This window comes from Apiospora phragmitis, assembly GCF_038363925.1.
Source record: "Apiospora phragmitis strain CBS 135458 chromosome Unknown utg000007l:2111988.0-4706623.0:1.0-2598199.0, whole genome shotgun sequence".
In the NCBI taxonomy this organism is placed as follows: Eukaryota; Fungi; Ascomycota; class Sordariomycetes; order Amphisphaeriales; family Apiosporaceae; genus Apiospora; species Apiospora phragmitis.
The window spans coordinates 324,031-341,695 of NW_027117406.1; the positions used below are offsets into that span (position 1 = coordinate 324,031).

Below are 17,665 nucleotides of genomic sequence, written 5' to 3' on the forward strand. Positions count from 1 at the left end.
TACACTAGAAGGAAAGAAGCGAGGAAGAAAAACAGCGATGAACTGGCAGTAGGTTAACGAACAGGAAGTATGATTACCTCCATCCGATGGTAATGTGCAGTGACGACTGACCTTCAACTTCCAGAGGTAGGTAAGCACCGGGCACACTCCGCAAAAGAAACAGGCCGGGTTGTTATCACTAGCAATGTGCCTACATATCTCTTCTCCACTAACATGGCCAACTACTCCCCACCATGATTGCATGGCTATCGCCCTCTGCCTTTCCTCCTTCCTCCCAGGTGGCACGGTGGTCAGCAACCCACAGGCATCCTTTGCAGCCGATCGCCATACCTACATGTACAAATGATCAGCTGGGACCCGACCCTTACTCTGTCCAGTTTGTGATGCGATGCGGTTGGTACACAACCTAATGTAAGGGGTTCTGGAGGAATGGGCATACTTGATATGACTTCTGAAGTATAACAATAATATCTGATGAATATAGATAAGGTAGCAGCTAAGCTTTGCCAATAAGAGCCCCCCACGATTTCCACTTGCCAAGTCAGGCAGTTGGTTTTAGCGGCGAGATACCCTTAAAGAACAAGCCTGTTCTCCGCAAAAAAGCCAAGACCCCAAGAAAAGACAAGCTTCATCACTTCCACGGTTCCACCACCCGTTCAAACACCATCATCGCCACCGAAAGCTTGGTCCTCTTGACACCTTGGCTTGCCGCCCCCCCTCAGCCGTTGAGTGCCCTGCCAAAGAATTACGCCTGGATTATTGGTCGGGCGATCCATATGCAATACGTCGTACAATCTGTGTCTACAGTACATACTCATGCATTGAGCTCGAGCTCTCGCGCTAGATCCTGCCCGCAAGCGGTAACTTCTCCGGTCCAATTGGGCCACTGCTATCAATCTAAAGTAAGTGTGAGGTAGGCCCCTAACAACACGGAGAACCATATTTGGTCTTTCAGGCTATTCCCTGGCTCGGAGAGCGCGTCATTAGTAGTTGTAAGCTTGCATTAGTTATTGGTTCTGATACGGGATGCTTGGTTTCAATAGGCTAGGTATCAATTGGGTCACTTGGATCACTCGTACCCGGGTATGCGGCAAACCATCTTCATCGTGGGGGGCATACAAATGGGTGGCCGCTTGTGAATCGTTTCCCTGATGTTCCCAGAACACCAGCCAGCCAGCGCTCGCCCGTAATTGGCACACCTTCCCAGCTTATACTAAGCTGCCTTGCTGCTAATTATACGTCAGTGGCAAGTCCGGCAAGGTAGACTCGGCCGCGTCCCAGGCCAGAACGACCTTATTGTAACTGATGGGCCGCTGGTTAAGTACGCTATTGTATTTCCCATATACTAATTCTACCTTGGGAGTATGTCAAACATTTACACAAAAGTCACTGCATTTTTATAATTTGTAGCGCTCAAGTCGCCAGCCATTGTATTGAGAATAGCCTACATGGCATAACTACACAAATCAACTCCATTGATGATTCAATATACCACCAGTAAAGCCATCACCCATGCATGACCGTTAGTTAGCCGAACCGAACCAGTAAAGCCATCACCCATGCATGACCGTTAGTTAGCCGAACCGAACCAGGCAGGGATATGCTTCCAAGCAGGCCATGAATGCTTACCCAGCTTGCTGGGAATAGGACCAGGCATGATATTGTATGGATGCTGCTGATAAGGAGCCATGTCCATGCCCATGGGATATGGCTGGCTGGTACTGGGCTGGGTACCATTTTACCCGGGTTTGGAAGAGAGCATCCGATGTTGATGGGTGGCATCCATTCAACCGGATCCGTGATGATGGTACATATTACTCGTTGGATATGTAATAGCCGTTCTGGACTGTCCAAACCACTTTCCAGTTCAAGCCAAGGCGCCTAGATATCGTGGAACGATACCTCGTACAATTCCACCCTTGCCTCATGCGTTAATATCAATGACTGGAGCAAGAAAGCCCGCCGAGCCCGAAATGGCAACACTTTCTCTTATCACACACTAAACTCGGATACTAGGCTACCTTGTGGACCTATCCTTCTACAGTCGATCGACCTGCTGGGGCGCATCTCACCAGGCTCATATCTCTCTTCGTTCAGCCCTGTTGGCTGGGCTTGGGGTTGACAACAGCGCCATGGCCCTTCTCTCCTGGTCTCCTGGGCCGTATCACCGGGCCGAATGGCCCGTCGCCACTATCATCCGGTATCGTGGGAGCCGAGGCTGGAATCTTGTCACCTTGTAAGCCATCTCTGTTGGCTCTCCAGACCCCGCCCTCTTCGCCGCCGAATTCCTCTCGTTTCCAGACCTCGACGCGTGACTTGCACTCCTCTAGAGCCTCCTCGCCAGCACGCCAGGCTGCTTGCCGATGTGGCGAGGAGACGGCAATCAATATGCTCTCCTCGCCAATGGGTACCGGTCCTAGGCGATGCACCATAGCTATCGACTTGAGGCCATGCTTCGCCCGCATGTCCTTGCAGATGGAGATCATAGTCCGCAGTGCCAAGGGGTTGTATGCCGAGTACTGCAACTCCTTGACTGGCTTGCCGTCGAAGTTGTCCCGGGTCGTCCCTGGTAATAGTGTTACACCACACGCAATCAGAAACATGGGTGGACCAACCTGCAAATAACACTATGGCACCAGCTTGTGGGCTGCGCACCCGATCCATGATATCCTTTGCATTGAGGTGGTCATGAGTTAGACCAGCGTAACACCCCTCATCTTGTAACTCTGTTGCTTGAGACTCCATTGAGAACTTCTCCGGCCACCACACACGAATCCGAGTTCGGTAAATAAAGGCTTAGCTTCACAGCAGTGTTCGGAACCCGAATAAATGTTGAGTTTCGATGTGGTTTAAGTAGGTCTACACGACGAGAGTTGCTTCTGCATGTGCCAGTGATTACAAGTGCATTCAGTGGTTCTTAGGTAAGCGACGACGTCAAGCTCCACCGGTGTTTGCCGCCTGTAAACTCCGAGCTTCAGGTGCTTTCAGCCCTCAATAGCAGGCAGACGGAAACCCATCCCTCGTCTCAACTTTTTGAGTTCATGAGTTCATTTCCTCCTGCAGAACCAAAGCGCTGCGCCCAAGGCCTGAAACCTGCGACAAAGCATGCGCGCAACCTTTTATTCGGCATAGCGGCTACGAGGACGAGACCGGAATTCAACCCGTTACCATGTACGACGACTACGACCACCCGGCGCGCGATCGCGACGAGCGCGGCAGCGGCTATAGACGCAGATCCCCTTCTTCGAGGGACGGCCAATATCGTTCGCGGCATGGTAAAAACGAATCGCCTGTGGAGATTGTTTCATGTCGCTGGGTTGACATTATGGTTTTTTGAGCTTGAGCTGACTTTCCTCCGGGAAAGACTCTTCCAGGTCGCCTCCAAGAGCTCCACGAGGGGACGACTCTTATCGGGATCGCAGCCGTGATTGGGACCGCGGCTATGAACACGCGGGAGTAAAGAGAGATACGACCGCCAAGGGCGCGCATACCAAGGCGGCTCCGAAACAGGTTACGGCGACAGGAGCTACAGCCGTCGCCACTCGCCTGCAACCGCCCGTGACGGCCGCGCGACAGAGCCAAGTTACGAACGAGAGCGCGGCCGACGGAGCCCAAGGGAATACTCCTCGCCCGAGCCAGCTGGAGACGATGCGTACTATAGAGATGGAGGATACCGATCGGGACCAGGCCGACCATATCACACTATCAAAATGGACGATCTTCCCGAAAATATCAGCTCGAAGGAGGTAGGTTTTGCTACGTCTCAGGTCAATGTGTTACTGCGCAATGAACGTTGCTAACAGTGACGAAGGTGGACAATATCATGAAAAGCATGGGCGCCAGTGGCCTAGTGGAGGTTCGGATCAAGTCTGACGACAGAGCCGGTTAGTGCCAGAAGATGTATACCATATAGCACTCCGCTGACCCTTGTAGGTGACCGTCGGTGTTATGCCTTCGCTGAGTTCGCGTCGGAAGAAGACTCCGTCGACTTTCTTGACAGGCACTATCCAGCACTTGAGTTCACTACTGCTGACGGCTTCAATGCCTATGTCCCCATCGCCTATAGCCGAGAACGCCGCCAACCTACCAACCCAGACGACTGGCAATGCACTATGGTGAGAGAAACTTGATCTATAGGAACATTGTTTAGCACACTCTGACTGGAACAGTGTCATTTTGAAAATTTTTCTCGACGAGCAACCTGCAAACAATGCAAAGCTCCCCGATCATGTAAGAGTCCGACAATACAGCATCACAGGACAGACCACTTACCACCCTACTTAGCCGAAAATGTGGCCGATATGCAGTTGGACGGCAAGAGCGACGAGTGCCCGCAGCAGACTCCGTCTCAATTTCTTGTCATTCGTAATCTACCACCCACAATCAGCGAGAACAACTTAGCCGTTGGTGTCAAGAAGCTCTACGTTGCCAAGGAGGACGAGCCAAAACAAGCGCCAGGGGCGCCGCCAAAACTGAAGAGCACCGCACCTGTTGGCAACACGACTGGACTTGGAGCCAAGCCAGGCTCACTATCACGTGTCTTCATGATTCGAGATCGGTATAATGATGCTGGATGCCGCTATGGTTTCGCCGAGTTCTCGAATCTAGACGATGCTCGTGCAGCCATGGCCAAGTTCAACGCTTCTCCGCAGTTCACCATCGGCTCCAAACATGTCACAGTGGCATACATCCATTCGGGCGTCTTCATCCCTTATTTCAAGCCTGTGACCGATCAGGACCGAAAGTTCACCTTCACGGCATCCCATAATCCATCCTTACTACTCAGTTACTGGAATCCGTCGGTGTACGCCAGCGAGTTTACTATCTTCAGCGAGAACCTATACGAAGAGAAGTCGGCCAACGTGCCACGCTCAGAACAAGCGGCATCTGCTAAGGACTTGAAAAAGCGGAAGGCAGACAAAGAGTTGACTGCTCCCACTGGCAAGAAGGTGATTGCCATGGCTCCGCAGCTCGCCAAGTGGGCGAACAAACACGCAGAACTCCGTGGTGCCAAGAATGGGACCAAGAAAAGCAGTAACGATGAGAAGGGTCCTCCTGTGACAGGGGTAAATAGTATCGGTTCGCATGCTGTGGAATCGCCTTCACCGCCGCCTCCGCCGCCCCCGGGCGAGTCTTACGCCGATCTGGATCGAAACTGCTGTCTACTCTGCCGACGCAAGTTCGTCAGCGAGCCCTCGCTTCGCCGGCATGAGCAGTTGAGCGACCTCCACAAGAGGAATCTCGACGACAAGAACCTCGTCGCGAAGGCCATCCAGGATCTGAAGGCAGCTGGCAAGGAGCCCACCTCCAATTACCGAGACCGGGCCAAAGAGCGTCGCTTGGTGCACAACCAGCCGAACAAGCCCAAGCCCAACCTGCCCAGAAAGAAGCCGCAGGCTTTGTCCAAGGAGAACGAGCCGCCCAAGGAACCGACGCCGAGCAAGCCTGCCATGTCCAAGGGCGCCGGGCTCCTGGCCAAGATGGGCTGGAGTGCCGGTGTCGGGCTCGGAGCCGAGGGTGCCGGGCGTACCAACATCATCGAGACGGCCGCTTACGCGCCGGGCGTTGGTCTGGGCGCCGAGGGTGGCAAGATCGGTGATGCGGTCGAAGAGGCTGCCCGGGCAACTAAGAACGATTACTCCGACTTCGTGGCCAAGGCCAAGGACAAGGCTAGGGAACGGTACGAGAAAATGGGTTGAGCATTTTTGGTAGCAGGAGAGATGGACGCCCATTAGTGGCTGTATGTATACGTGTTTGATGTATTATTTTACCGGAGGACTTGGGTCCGTAAGGCAGGATGCTTGAGCTGTTTACCATTATAAACAAAGTTCTAAAGAGCAAGTTATCTTCTTCCTTTTCTTAATAGTATCTGTATAAATCCAACCACGAGCTCTCTATAAAATAACAGTGTGCGACCTATTCATCATCACTGGCAGTAGAGGCTCCTGCCCGCCCCTTTTCGCTCACAGACTAAGACGGCGGACGGCAAGCGACAATCTATGCCAACGCCGAGCTCGAGCCAGTCTAGCGGAATTGACTACGACATCAACCACACCTCTGTGCTTGGTCTACGCCGTCTCGGGTTTTACGCCAACATCCTCTGAGCATTTATTAACGTGCTGTTAGATGCAGTGGTATGACGGTGCCGTAGACTGGCACAAATAGTGTGACATTATATTAGGGGGACTTATCCGTGGCAGACAGTGTACCTTGTGAAGCCTTTTTATTACGAACCCATCCATCCGCCCAGGAGATCAGTGTATTAAGGATGGAGCAAACTGCCGTAACCGAATGCTCTAGAATCACCACAATTGGGAAAAAGGTGGATGGCATGGTAGCCCCTTACCCACCTCACCAAATCTGCAAACCTAGCCACGTGCTCCCAGCGAGCATGCCGAGTCCCGTCAAGATCGCCACGCTCATAACCGTCCAGTCCGGGCCCGGCGCTGAACTCGGGGCGAGGTTGCCCGTGGCACTGGTCACCGCCGTATCGACCGAGCTACTGCCGGTGACAGTGACGGTAGGCAACGGTCTACCGGCGCCCCCGGGAAGGCCCGTGGCCGACTGCGTGACGGTGACGCCGCTGGCGATACCCGAGACGTCCGGGATGGCGGTGGCGTCCTGGCCGAATTCAACGATGTCGGACCCATCAGCGGCGGCGGTCGCATTGGGCTTGGCCTGCGCCAGGGCGACCTGGTTGTTGGTCAAGTCGTGGACTACGTAAGCACTTCGCAGGAACGTATCACCTAGGAGGTAGAACTCGCTGTTGTCGTTTTCGGAGGCGGTGGGCACAATACCAAAGAGGCATGAGTTTGCGCCATTTTCGTTGACGTACGGGTGCACGTCGATTACCATCTGGTGCAGGGGTACGCGAATCAGGGGACCGTCGGGCCCGCCGAACCGGAAATCGAAGGTCCACGCTTTGCGCTTGGCGTCGTCCAGAATGCCGCAGTCGACCCAGGACATATCGTTGTCGGGGGCGCCTCCCCGGTTGGCGCTTTCGGCGACGGTGACGCCGAGGGCCTTGTAGAGGCGCTGCACTGTGCTGTTGGGAAGGTAGGTCAGCGTGGTGCCCGAGTCGAGCAGGACGGGGGTCGCGGCGTAGGTGAAGGCCGGGCTGGTCGTGCCATTGTCAAAGGTCATGGAGAGGGAGTCCAGGGCTATGTAATAGTATGAGTATCTCTGGGTGGCTGCGCTGGGCACCAGGGGCACGGCCAGCAGCTCGCCCGTGTACTTCGACTTGTCGATGCCGCCGAACAGTATAGTTCCTGATGACGACTCTAGTGTGTTCTTGGGAACGAACACAGAGTTGGAGTTAGTGGCTGCAGATAATCCGCAAATATACCGCGGGGTGCATTATGGAAATCTGCTCACTAGGTACAGGCTGAACGCTTTCGTCCCGATGAGACCCTGGTTATAGAAGAGATCCACGACGTTGGGGTAATCTCCAGGAGGGCTTTCCGCCGCTCGGAGGCCTAGGCCCAGGACGCCCGAGGCGACCTCTTTCACGGTAGTGGCAAGACCCATCTGTTTCCATCAAGGGTAAATCAGCTTCAAGACCAGGATTATACCAGACTGTAGACGCGTATGCCTCGGTGTTGAGATCACTTACCTGAAGGTTTTTGATGGTAGCACCACCAATAGTCAAGGTGTCCTTCATCATGGTGCCAGAAACTTCCGTCTCGTCTTGATAGGCGATCTTGAACGGCGTGTTGCCCAACACCTTGGCAGTTGAGCTAGCATCAGAGTCATCTGGTATAACAATTTGAGATTAGTTTGCGAACATATCAAAAACATGTATCCGCCATACGCGAATGAATACGTAGGACTATGAGCATGGGCCAACAAATGCGCGATTATGTGATCCTGTGTTTTCGGTGACTGGGCAGCCGTGGAATAGCAGGCAGAGCAACGGAATGCATGTAGTTGGCTATGGAATGACTGTGGAAGCTGCAGCTAACAATGCTTAAGAATGAAAAAGAAAAGGCGGAAGGTGGATCAAGGACCACTTACAAGGAGTCAAACAACGATCTCCTTTACACCCGTCGGTGCTCTTGTCGACCACCCAGGTATCGCTGGACCCGGTGTCGACAATCAAGGTAATGGGCTGCGGCGGCGTTCCAATGGAGACCTCGGCATAATAGATAAAAGCTGATATGTTGTTGGTAATCACCTGGGAGTAGTTGCCGAGACCCCGTCGACGATTTAGTAGCGGCAAGGAGACAGGAGGCTTGTTGATGTCCAATGACACCACGCGAGGGGCGGAGGCGGCAGCGGCAGTGAGCACGACCGCCAGGCATGCGAAGAAGACGACGGCCTTCATTGTGATTGTGTGTTCCACCGTAGGGCCGGGTCCGTAGTAGCGGAGCTTAAGGACACGGATCACCGAAATCTTGGCACGAGCCGGAACAAGTCATGAAGTGGCCGGTCGGGGGGATCGTTAGCTCCAACGGGGTTGCGGCCTGGAAGTTGTCTAGCTAGAATCTTTGGAGGAAAACAAAAGAAGATTGAGAGGAGTTGTGAGAGAAAAGGACCAGGTTGAAAAACAATTCGGCTTCAAGGAATGACCGACACCAAGATGCGCATGGAGCAAGAGAGCCTCACAGCGAAGAGGATTTCTTAAGGGCTCCTCCTTGTGCTCCAGACTGCCTGCCGGAACTTGTTGCTGGCAGGAATTGGGATAATGGACTGACAATGGAGTGACGAGATAACCGAGGCACTTCAGTCTGATCTTGGAACCGCACTATTGTTGTTCTATGGAAGGTACAGGTGACAGGGTCTTTCCAAAGTGTTGTTGTAGGCTTGTAGCGGGCCGAGATGGATTGCGCAGGCACTGATAAACAGCAGCACCCAGCATTACATTACCTAAGGTATGCCCTTGGAGGCTCTCAATCTCTACGATGGATGGATGATCTGATGACATGGCTGTGGGATGTCGATAGGAAGCGGGTGACACTCGAAAGTAGCGCACAGCAGCAGCTCTGCCAACATGCCGAGCACGCATCTCAGTTTCTGCTGCGTACTACCGAATCATCGAGTTGATGACTCAAATGGCTGTTTGCCTCTTTTTCTACGCATTTCTGCGTACCTTGTGTGCTGTTACATTTCGAGTCAGTGCAAAAACTGCTTGTAGTGAAGGAAATACGTTCTAGACGTCTGACATGCAGCCACGGTGATATGGGGTTTCTTGGATGGTAACACACCCTTGTCGACCCAATCCGATAGAAGTGATAGAGAGGCCTATTTGTACCTGCCTTCCCTCCCTCTTGGAATGCACGCGCGGCCAAAAGACTACTTGGACTGCCAGTCCCAGTCGCCAACATTTGGCATGGGAAATATATTGCGAGCCCCTTTGCAGAACCCTATGGTACGCTTGGCCCATCAGCGCTCGTATATCGTTATGAAAACATGTCTAAAAGGTCGCAATTCTAGTGGTGGGAATGGTAGCATGCAACAGCAAATGAGCTGGTTAATTTCAGGTAGGAGACAAAAGGGGAAGAGGTCTTCCTCATTGGGATGCAAATGCAGATGCAAGCCACCTGCCAGCATAGAGCTATTGCATCGGCAGGGACATTACAAGCAGCAAATCCGCTTGTCGATCCCCGGGCCTTCTCCAATCGCTTAGGCCGCCGAGAAACGCACCTCATCCCGGGAAGCCCCTCCGTTATGCGTGGACTGTCGTGGACTGCGTCCTTTAAAGCTGCAGGGGCATGACAGAGCATGTCAAAGACCCTCGTGCAGTCAACATCCATTAAACATATACAAGAAACCGGCTGGCTTCGTCGGTAAAGCATCATCTCTGATCAAGTACACACTCATCAATCTCCCTGGGACTTCTATAGCAAATACATTGATTGATACTACATTCTATACTCAATCTCGCCCAGCTCCCACTGCTTGTCCCAAGGCAGGGAAGTCTCAAATCTGCCCACTCAAAGTAGCCATCCGCGTCTTTGCCAGCTTCGAGACCAAGAGCCGGCCTCGCATCACGCATCCACTGGCGAACAAATGTCGTCTCTTCTTCATCTAGCACAATACCACCTAAGCTTTCTGCTGGTCATGCTCAAACGTAATCGGTACTCCCACACATAATTATATAGTACACAAACAACTGCGCGTGTTCCCGTGCGTTGCTGTTATGTTCGCCCCAATATTCTGGTTTGTTTGCTTGGTTTTAGTTGCCTGGTGAGTGCTTGCTTGCTTGCTCACTGATCATCCGTAGCACCACCAGCACCAAAACCGCCTCTCGCCACAATTGTGCCGCTGAGGTCCAAGATGCTCGCGTCGCTGAGGACCTCGAAGACCGAGACGTCGACGCCGCACTCGCGGAACACCCAGTTGCGCACGCCGACCGCCACGAGCGAGTCCACGCCGTAAGCTGCGGGCGCGCGACCTTCGTCGACCTCATCGACGCCACCCCGGAGGCTCATGCTCTGCGCCAGCATTGTGCGCAGCCCGTTGCTGACTATGGCCTGGGCCTCGTCGGCGCCTGCTCCCTCAGCCTGCGCAAGGAGGTAATTGACGCTCTGCTGCTCCTCGCCTGTTCCTCCAGCTGCGGTGCCCTCCAAGGAGCCGTCGTCCTCGGGCAGGTCGACCTGGTTCAGACGGGTGAAGAGCGCGGTGTGCGTCCAGTAGGGGTCCGCCGGCTTGTTCTGGCGCATCAGCCCGCCCGTGCCGACGCCCATGACGACCTGAGAGGGGAAGCGCTCGATGGTCGTCGTCGTGGATCCCGCAATAGCGCGCTCCACAACGCACAGGAAGTCCTGCAGCCGGATGCCAAAGAAACCGCTTGCTTTGAGCATGTCCAACGTGTGCGGGTCCTCGGCCAGCATGCCTGCACCAAGAACCGGGCCCAAGTCGATTGATGCTGCGCGCATAGTGTCGCCCGTGCTGTTGTTGATGTGATGCGCCAAAGCGTCTTGGAAAGCGTTGCCGGCGGCGTAGTTCGCCTGGCCGCGGTTTCCGATCACGCCTGCCGAGCTGGACAGGAAGATAAAGAAGTCCATGTCTCGGGGAAACATGTTGTAAAGGTTCCAGGAACCAATCGTCTTGGGGCGGATGGCGGTCTGCCAGTCGGGATACGTCATGTTGTCAAAAACCGCGTCGCAGATCGTGGCAGCGCACTGGAAGACGCCCTTGACCTGCGGCATGATCTTTTCGATCTTGTGCACCGCCAGCCGCAGAGCAGCCTCGTCACAAATATCAACCTCGAACACATGGACACTGACACCTCGCTTCTGTAAAAAGGCGGCGTTGTCCTGCGAGCCCTTAGAAGAGCCACCGGATCGAGAAAGGAGTGCGATGTGTCGGGCACCGTTATTGGCTAGGAGTTTGGCAATCTGCATTGCTAGGCCGCCCTGGCCGGCAAGTACATATGTGGCTTCGGGTCGAATCGATTCGCGAACGGGTTGCATGTTCTCGTGAACAATCGATGGGCTATCCTCGATGATGGCATTCAGATTTTCCGTGGGAACGAGACGAGGTATCATGAGCTGATCTCCACGGAGCGCATACTCGGCCTCCTTTGATCGAGTCTCCTTCGGGCCAGTGAATGCTTTAGTGAAGACTTGTACAATTGTGTCCGAGATGGAGTCCACCTTGATACTTGAAGTTGAGTCCACCGCGACATTTGGAGAACAGTCCTCCACGGTATCCAAAGAAGATCCCAGTGCGCTATCCGTAAGCATGCTCACCACGGAGTCTGAGAGCGAGGTCATAGACAAGTCTGAGATTGACTGCGTCTCGGTATCAGAGAAAAGGGATTCCGCCCCCGTATCTGAGGAGGCGACCATAGTTTTACTTGACCTGGAGTCTACCTCGATCTCGGCGGGGCCATTGAGGTCCAGGGTTACGATTCTCTTCTGTGGATTCTCCGAGTGTATGGTGCGCGCGAGGGCATGTAGAAGGCTGGTTCGCGGATTGGCCACTTCGACTTGGGAGCCTCGAGTAACCCACAAGATACCCCGTGACAATGTTGCAAGGGACTTGAAGGCAAGGAAGTCCTGCTCGGGCCAGTTCCAGATGAATCGATGACCGGGGAGCACTTCCAGCAGAGAGATACAGTAAGCGGGTAAACTTTCCTCTGCGATGGTTGTTGATGTTCTGACTTCGCATTGGATTTTGTCACTCAGCTCGCAGCAGAGATCTGCCAAGATGGGGCTCATGAAGTTGGGTACTAGGACCACAACACCTCCCGGTAGGTGGATGGGTAGCTCCTTAGCAGTCTTCTCTTTCAAGGCGTTGCTGTCGTGCAATTCCTTCTCGGGCCCCCAGATAATCTCAGAACATAAATTGTGATGGCTCGGAAGGAAAGTCCTTCCCGAGGCATCAGTGCCCGGTTCCAGAGCGGTGAACGTGACATCCTTTGCCACTATAAGAGCCTTTGTAGTCGATTCTACATTTTGGGCCTTCCAAGATTCGTCGGATGCAACAAACATCACGGAAGCCTCTCGAGGACTGCGGCGTTCTGCTTCAGCGTACCCGACAAGTTCTCGACCAGCCTCAGTCGGAGGTTGTGGTTGAGCCGACACGTAGAGGCTGCCGATGTAAGAGGGAACCATTGACCCCTCGCCAAGACTGAATGCCGTCTGAAAGATGCAGTCCAGTGTGGCAGGGTGTATAAGATGAGGAAATTCGAAGTTGCCAGGCATCGAAGACTTGGTATCGGGAATGCGCACCGTGTATGAACACATGCTGTCTCTTTTGGCCAGGGAGGTTATGTTCTGGAATAGCGGTCCATAGTTCATTCCAATGACCTCAAGAGTCTCGTAGAACTGCCGAGGGTTGACCCTCTCATCAGCAGTCTCTGTAACTCTCGCGTACTCCTCCTGGTAGTGCTGGTGCGTGGCCTGGGCAGTGGGATGGATTGTGACAAAGCCAGTGCCGTGTTGCTGCCAGGCCCCATCCAGTGGCTTCGAGTAGATCGAAAACTCGTATTTGGCGGGCGACTCCTCACGGATGCTCATGTTTACGGCGTATTCGAGGCCACGCTCGGTCAGGGGTATGAGCATCGCCTTCTCGATCTTGAAATCTGACACCTCATAGCCGGCACATTGCCCCTGAGCCAGTTGTTTGGCGCCCTCGAGCACCATGGTCACCATGCCTGCCGCAGGATAAATGACCGATTTCTGAACTTGGTGATGCTCGATCCAGCTGTTCTCACTGCTACGTAGGAAGCCTCTCCAGCGTGGCTGGAACGGGATTGAGTCGGCAGTTGGCCGACCAATCAGATCATATCGACCGTGTACTTGGAACCGGTTGGCGCGCGACAGATGCGATTCGAACCAGTATTTAGTGCCCCGGTTCCATGGGTAGTTGGGGAGGTCATGCAATACCTTCGGGCGATGGTACTGCGCGCTGCGCATAACTACCCACGGCATATTGACGTTCACACCGCGGCGCCAGAGCTCTCCGACAGCTGAAAGTGCTGTAACGGTGGCATCGTTGTTTCGACGGAGCATGGAGATGTACTTCGGCTTCTGGCCCCGGTAATGCATCGTCTCGATTGTTTCCTGGATGGGGCTCTGTAGTGCGCTATGTGGACCGATTTCTAGGATGATGTCGGGCTTCTTCTGGCCACAGCCTTTGAGAACCGCGCCCATCGCGTCGCTGAAGAGTACAGGAGAGACCATGTTGCCCATCCAGTATTGTGGTGTCAACTCGTCCACGAAACAGGAGTTCCGGTCAGAGACGAGCACATTATCGGAATTTCATTCTGAGGAATCGCCTCCTGAACCTCTTGATCGGACTCGATATTCGCGGTCGTTATCAGCTTACCACTGAGATGGGGGTGCGGTACAGTGTTTCTCGTGGGACGTTGGGGCTGAAGGTGCTGTATACGCGCGAAGTAACTCCCGGCGCATCTCAGCATGTGCTCGGAATGATATGCGGTTTCGACTTTCAGGAGCCTATTGAAGACCTTCTCCTCGTTAAGTAAGCCTTGGACCTCAAGTATGCCTTCTTTATCGCCTGATAGGGTGACAGAGATCGGGCTGTTGACACAAGCAACGGTAACCTTGCCCTTCTTGAGTCGGGAAATGTAGGAATCGGCCGCAGGTGCTGAGAGTCCGGCAACAAGCATACGACCTTTTGTGTATCCGTCGTTACTATTTGACATCTCCTGCGCACATACCCGCGCCAGTAAGCCAATTCCCACGCGGTCTCTCGCGATATCGCTCCCATGGCATATGCAGCTGCAATCTCCCCAGAGGAGTGGCCGACAACATGTGCGGGGAACACGCCATAGTAGAGAATAAGTAGGTCCACCAGGGCGATCTGAATAGCTGTAGTAGCTGGCTGGGCGACCTTGGGCTCATCGATCCTGGAAGAGTCTTTGCCTCGGAGCAGTTCGCCCAGTAAACTGACGTCGTCGCCCACAAGGCAACTCATGAACTGCGAAGCGGATGTTAGGGACTGGAGGAAAACATCAAAGGCCATAAGCTCTCGGCCCATGGCGAACCACTGCGCGCCCTGTCCACCGAATACGAAGGCAACTCGAGGGATTTTGTTCTCCTGCAACCGGACAAAGTCTGATTTGGCAATCTGCTGTAAATTCGCAGCGAGTTCCTCGGCGGTCTGAGCCACCACCGATGATCTCCATTGCAGCTTCGTCCGGCGACATCCCAGGGTGTAAGCCAAGTCCTCCAAGAATGTTATCGAGTCCTTGCGCTCTGTTGTTCGGATGTAATCCACCTGGTTCTCGAGTAGCTGGGAAAGGGCCCGCTCGGTATGGGCAGAAAACACGAAAACATGTGATTTACTGTCTTGCATCGGAACATGCTGACCCTTCGCGATTCGTCGTATGATCTTAGCTCGAGACTTAATCAGACTGAGGGTCGCTGCGGCGACGGTCGCATCCATTGATGGGTCCTTGGAGGGATCATTGGGGAAGATAGCAGAGCTGTGATGCGCTGTCATGTTGCGCGATGAGAGGTAGTGGGCAGCATCATCTAGGATAACGTGTGCATTAGTGCCTCCGAATCCGAAGCAGTTGACGCTGGCACGTCTGAGGCCATTGACGGGCCACTTTGTGTTTTCCTGGGGCACCTATGCTGTGTATTAGCAATTTGTCTCTAGGTTTCAGCGGTTGGGGTAGGGATATTTACCTTGACCTTCCACTCAGTAAAGTTGATTCTGTGACTGCCTGGCGCCTGGAAATTCAGATGCTTAGGTATAATACCGTGCTCGATTGTGAATATACTTTTGATCACGCCAGCAACACCGGCGCATCCCTCCAAGTGTCCAATGTTCGTTTTGACAGAGCCTACATAGATCGGGTTTTCGGTTGATCGTTGTTGGCAGAGTGCCTCCGAGACTGCCTGTAGTTCGCGATGGTCACCCGCTGGCGTTCCAGTACCATGGCATTCAACGAATGCGGTCTGTTCAGGGGTCAGACCGGCACGCTCGTAGACGCCACGCATGTTGCGGATTTGTGCTTCTGCGCTGGGTAGAGTGATGCCTACGATTTCGCTATGGTTAGAACCCAATTAGCATAACTGAGGGGGGCTTTGGATGTTTACCTGAAGTGCGTCCGTCCTGGTTTACGCGAGAGCCGCGAATGACGGCCCGAATGTTATCATTATCGCGAATAGCATCTGCCAGACGCTTCACCACGATTATACCTATACCTTCTCCTCGTCCATATCCATTGGCTCGTTCATCAAAGCTATAGCACTTTCCATCTGGACTCAGGAAGTTCAATGCCGTCATCGGCATCATAGTGTTAGGGGTTAGGATCAAACCAGCACCACCAGCCAAACCCTGAAAGCATTAGACTGAATACAGTGTACAGAGCATAGACAGGTACTTACCATGTCGATCTCTCCGCTTCGTAAAGCCTGGCAGGCGTTGTGGAGGCATACGAGGCTGGCACTGCAGCCAGTATCGATCGTCATACTTGGGCCGTTGACATCAAGGAAATACGAGATGCGATTCGACATAATTGCAATGCCATTGCCAGTGGCGCCATACTTCGGGGAGTCATCTGGATCTCGTAGAGCAATCTGCTCATAGTCTATAGGAGGGTTAGTCAACGGGATAAGGGGGTATTGAAACGGTCGGAAATTACCTTTGACAAATGAACCGACCCAAACTCCTGTCTCGGACTTGCGCAAGGCTTCCCGGTCAACTCCAGCTATTTTAGTTGTCTAGTAAGCCTTATGTGACGCGAAAATCAACGGGAGAAAGTAATTTACCGCTGTCCAAAGCTTCGACAGTAACCTCGAGAAGCATACGCTGTTGGGGATCAATGGCATTGGCTTCATCAGTCGGGATCGAGAAGAACTGGAAATATTAGGCGTGATCCGAGGAGGACGTGTTGCATTTTACGTACCGAAGCATCGAAAGCTGCCACGTCTTGTTTGATGAAATGGGCTCCGTCGAAACAAATCTGGTGATGACGTTAGTTTGCTGCGGTACGGGAGAGAACTTCGGAGAATGAAACGTACGCTGCCTTGTCTATTGCCACTAGGATGGAAGTAGCTGGCAATGTTGACACGATCTGCCGGAAAAGTCGACCAGGCACTCTCTCCTTGTTTGAGCATATTCCAAAGGTGGCCGGGTGACGTAGCCTTGCCCGGAAATCTGCAGCCCATGCCAATGACGGCGATGGGCTCCATCTTGTCTGGCTCCAGGTGAGGCATCGTGGAATGGGGATTCCCTCAGAGATGCGGCTACTTTGGCTTAAGTCAATAAACGGATGTCAGCGGATTGCGTGCAAGAATTGAAGTGTGTGAATCCCATCGGGGTTGATAGGGTCAAGGTAAAAAAACTCAGGAACAAGGCTCGGAGGATGGGAAGAGGAATGAATTGGTCATGTGCGCATGCGTGTGTTGATCATGTGTGTGTGCTGGCGGAAAAGCGGAAACTCCAGGTCACTCTAGGTCAGTTTTGTTGCGGAAGTGTCGAAGTGGAAGGTGAGTACATCGTACTTGTTTTGAAGATGAGTCGGCGGTAGTGGAGAAGGGGCATGTATTGAATTCAAAGGTGAGGGCGTCGTGCTTTTCTCTAAGGCCGCCAGGTGATTACTCCGACAACAATGCGTAAACGGATTAGGGGTCGGCGATGAGGACAGACTTGTCGAAGTGACAGGCATGTGTAGGGCGTTTTCCTTTTTATGAATGTTACGTGATCACACTTGGATGACAATGTGGGATAGGGGTCGGCGATAGAGACAGACTTGTTGAAGTGAAAGGAGTGTGTTGTGTTTTTTTGTAGGGCAGGTGATTACTCGGGTGATGATACGGAAAGGGAATAGGGGAGACAATGGTGGAGACGCCGCAATGGCTACTGACCAGAACACAAGCAACCTTTGACTTACGGGATCGGTAGTTCAGACAGTTATCGTGTGTTTTGTTGAAGGGGAATGGTGATTTCTCATCCGTTCCTCGTAAACTGGTAAGTGTTGGATATTATTGCGCTGCCACAGGGCCACACCTCCCGAGTCGACTATAAGTCAAATGCTACTATAGCTGCGACCAAGCTGTCTGTATCGTGAAATTAGCACAAGAACTGGTCCCATGTGACCGTAAGATGGTCAACCACGGAAGGCTGGTGTGGTGTTGATTCAACACAAAACGTACTTCAACCTCGCCGATATTTGATGGGCCAAGATCACACCATATCCCCCTTTCCAAGTACATTCGATTGACTCGCAACCAGGAATTGA

General features: G+C 53.2%; 4 protein-coding genes across 4 annotated transcripts; 1 reads left to right on the plus strand and 3 right to left on the minus strand.

The window, feature by feature from the left end:
* Positions 1-2,093: 2,093 nt before the first annotated feature.
* On the minus strand, positions 2,094-2,745 carry PG994_007714 (Molybdopterin biosynthesis MoaE; the record flags this gene model as incomplete). Its single annotated transcript, XM_066859123.1, has 2 exons — positions 2,094-2,566; positions 2,616-2,745. The coding sequence occupies 2 exons, from the start codon at positions 2,743-2,745 to the stop codon at positions 2,094-2,096; spliced, it is 603 nt and encodes a 200-aa protein (XP_066714610.1).
* A 424-nt stretch (positions 2,746-3,169) lies between these two features.
* Positions 3,170-5,699, plus strand: PG994_007715 (uncharacterized protein; the record flags this gene model as incomplete). The annotated part of the gene is made up of 6 exons (XM_066859124.1): positions 3,170-3,275; positions 3,463-3,746; positions 3,812-3,884; positions 3,934-4,115; positions 4,170-4,230; positions 4,285-5,699. 6 exons carry the CDS (start codon positions 3,170-3,172, stop codon positions 5,697-5,699), a joined length of 2,121 nt encoding a protein of 706 aa, XP_066714611.1.
* Positions 5,700-6,351: 652 nt separating this feature from the next.
* On the minus strand, positions 6,352-8,323 carry PG994_007716 (acid protease; the record flags this gene model as incomplete). The annotated part of the gene is made up of 4 exons (XM_066859125.1): positions 6,352-7,290; positions 7,375-7,527; positions 7,613-7,752; positions 8,014-8,323. 4 exons carry the CDS (start codon positions 8,321-8,323, stop codon positions 6,352-6,354), a joined length of 1,542 nt encoding a protein of 513 aa, XP_066714612.1.
* Positions 8,324-10,205: 1,882 nt separating this feature from the next.
* Positions 10,206-16,640, minus strand: PG994_007717 (polyketide synthase; the record flags this gene model as incomplete). The annotated part of the gene is made up of 10 exons (XM_066859126.1): positions 10,206-13,658; positions 13,736-14,105; positions 14,132-15,045; positions 15,105-15,457; positions 15,519-15,759; positions 15,810-16,012; positions 16,067-16,132; positions 16,194-16,281; positions 16,331-16,387; positions 16,446-16,640. 10 exons carry the CDS (start codon positions 16,638-16,640, stop codon positions 10,206-10,208), a joined length of 5,940 nt encoding a protein of 1,979 aa, XP_066714613.1.
* Positions 16,641-17,665: the final 1,025 nt, after the last annotated feature.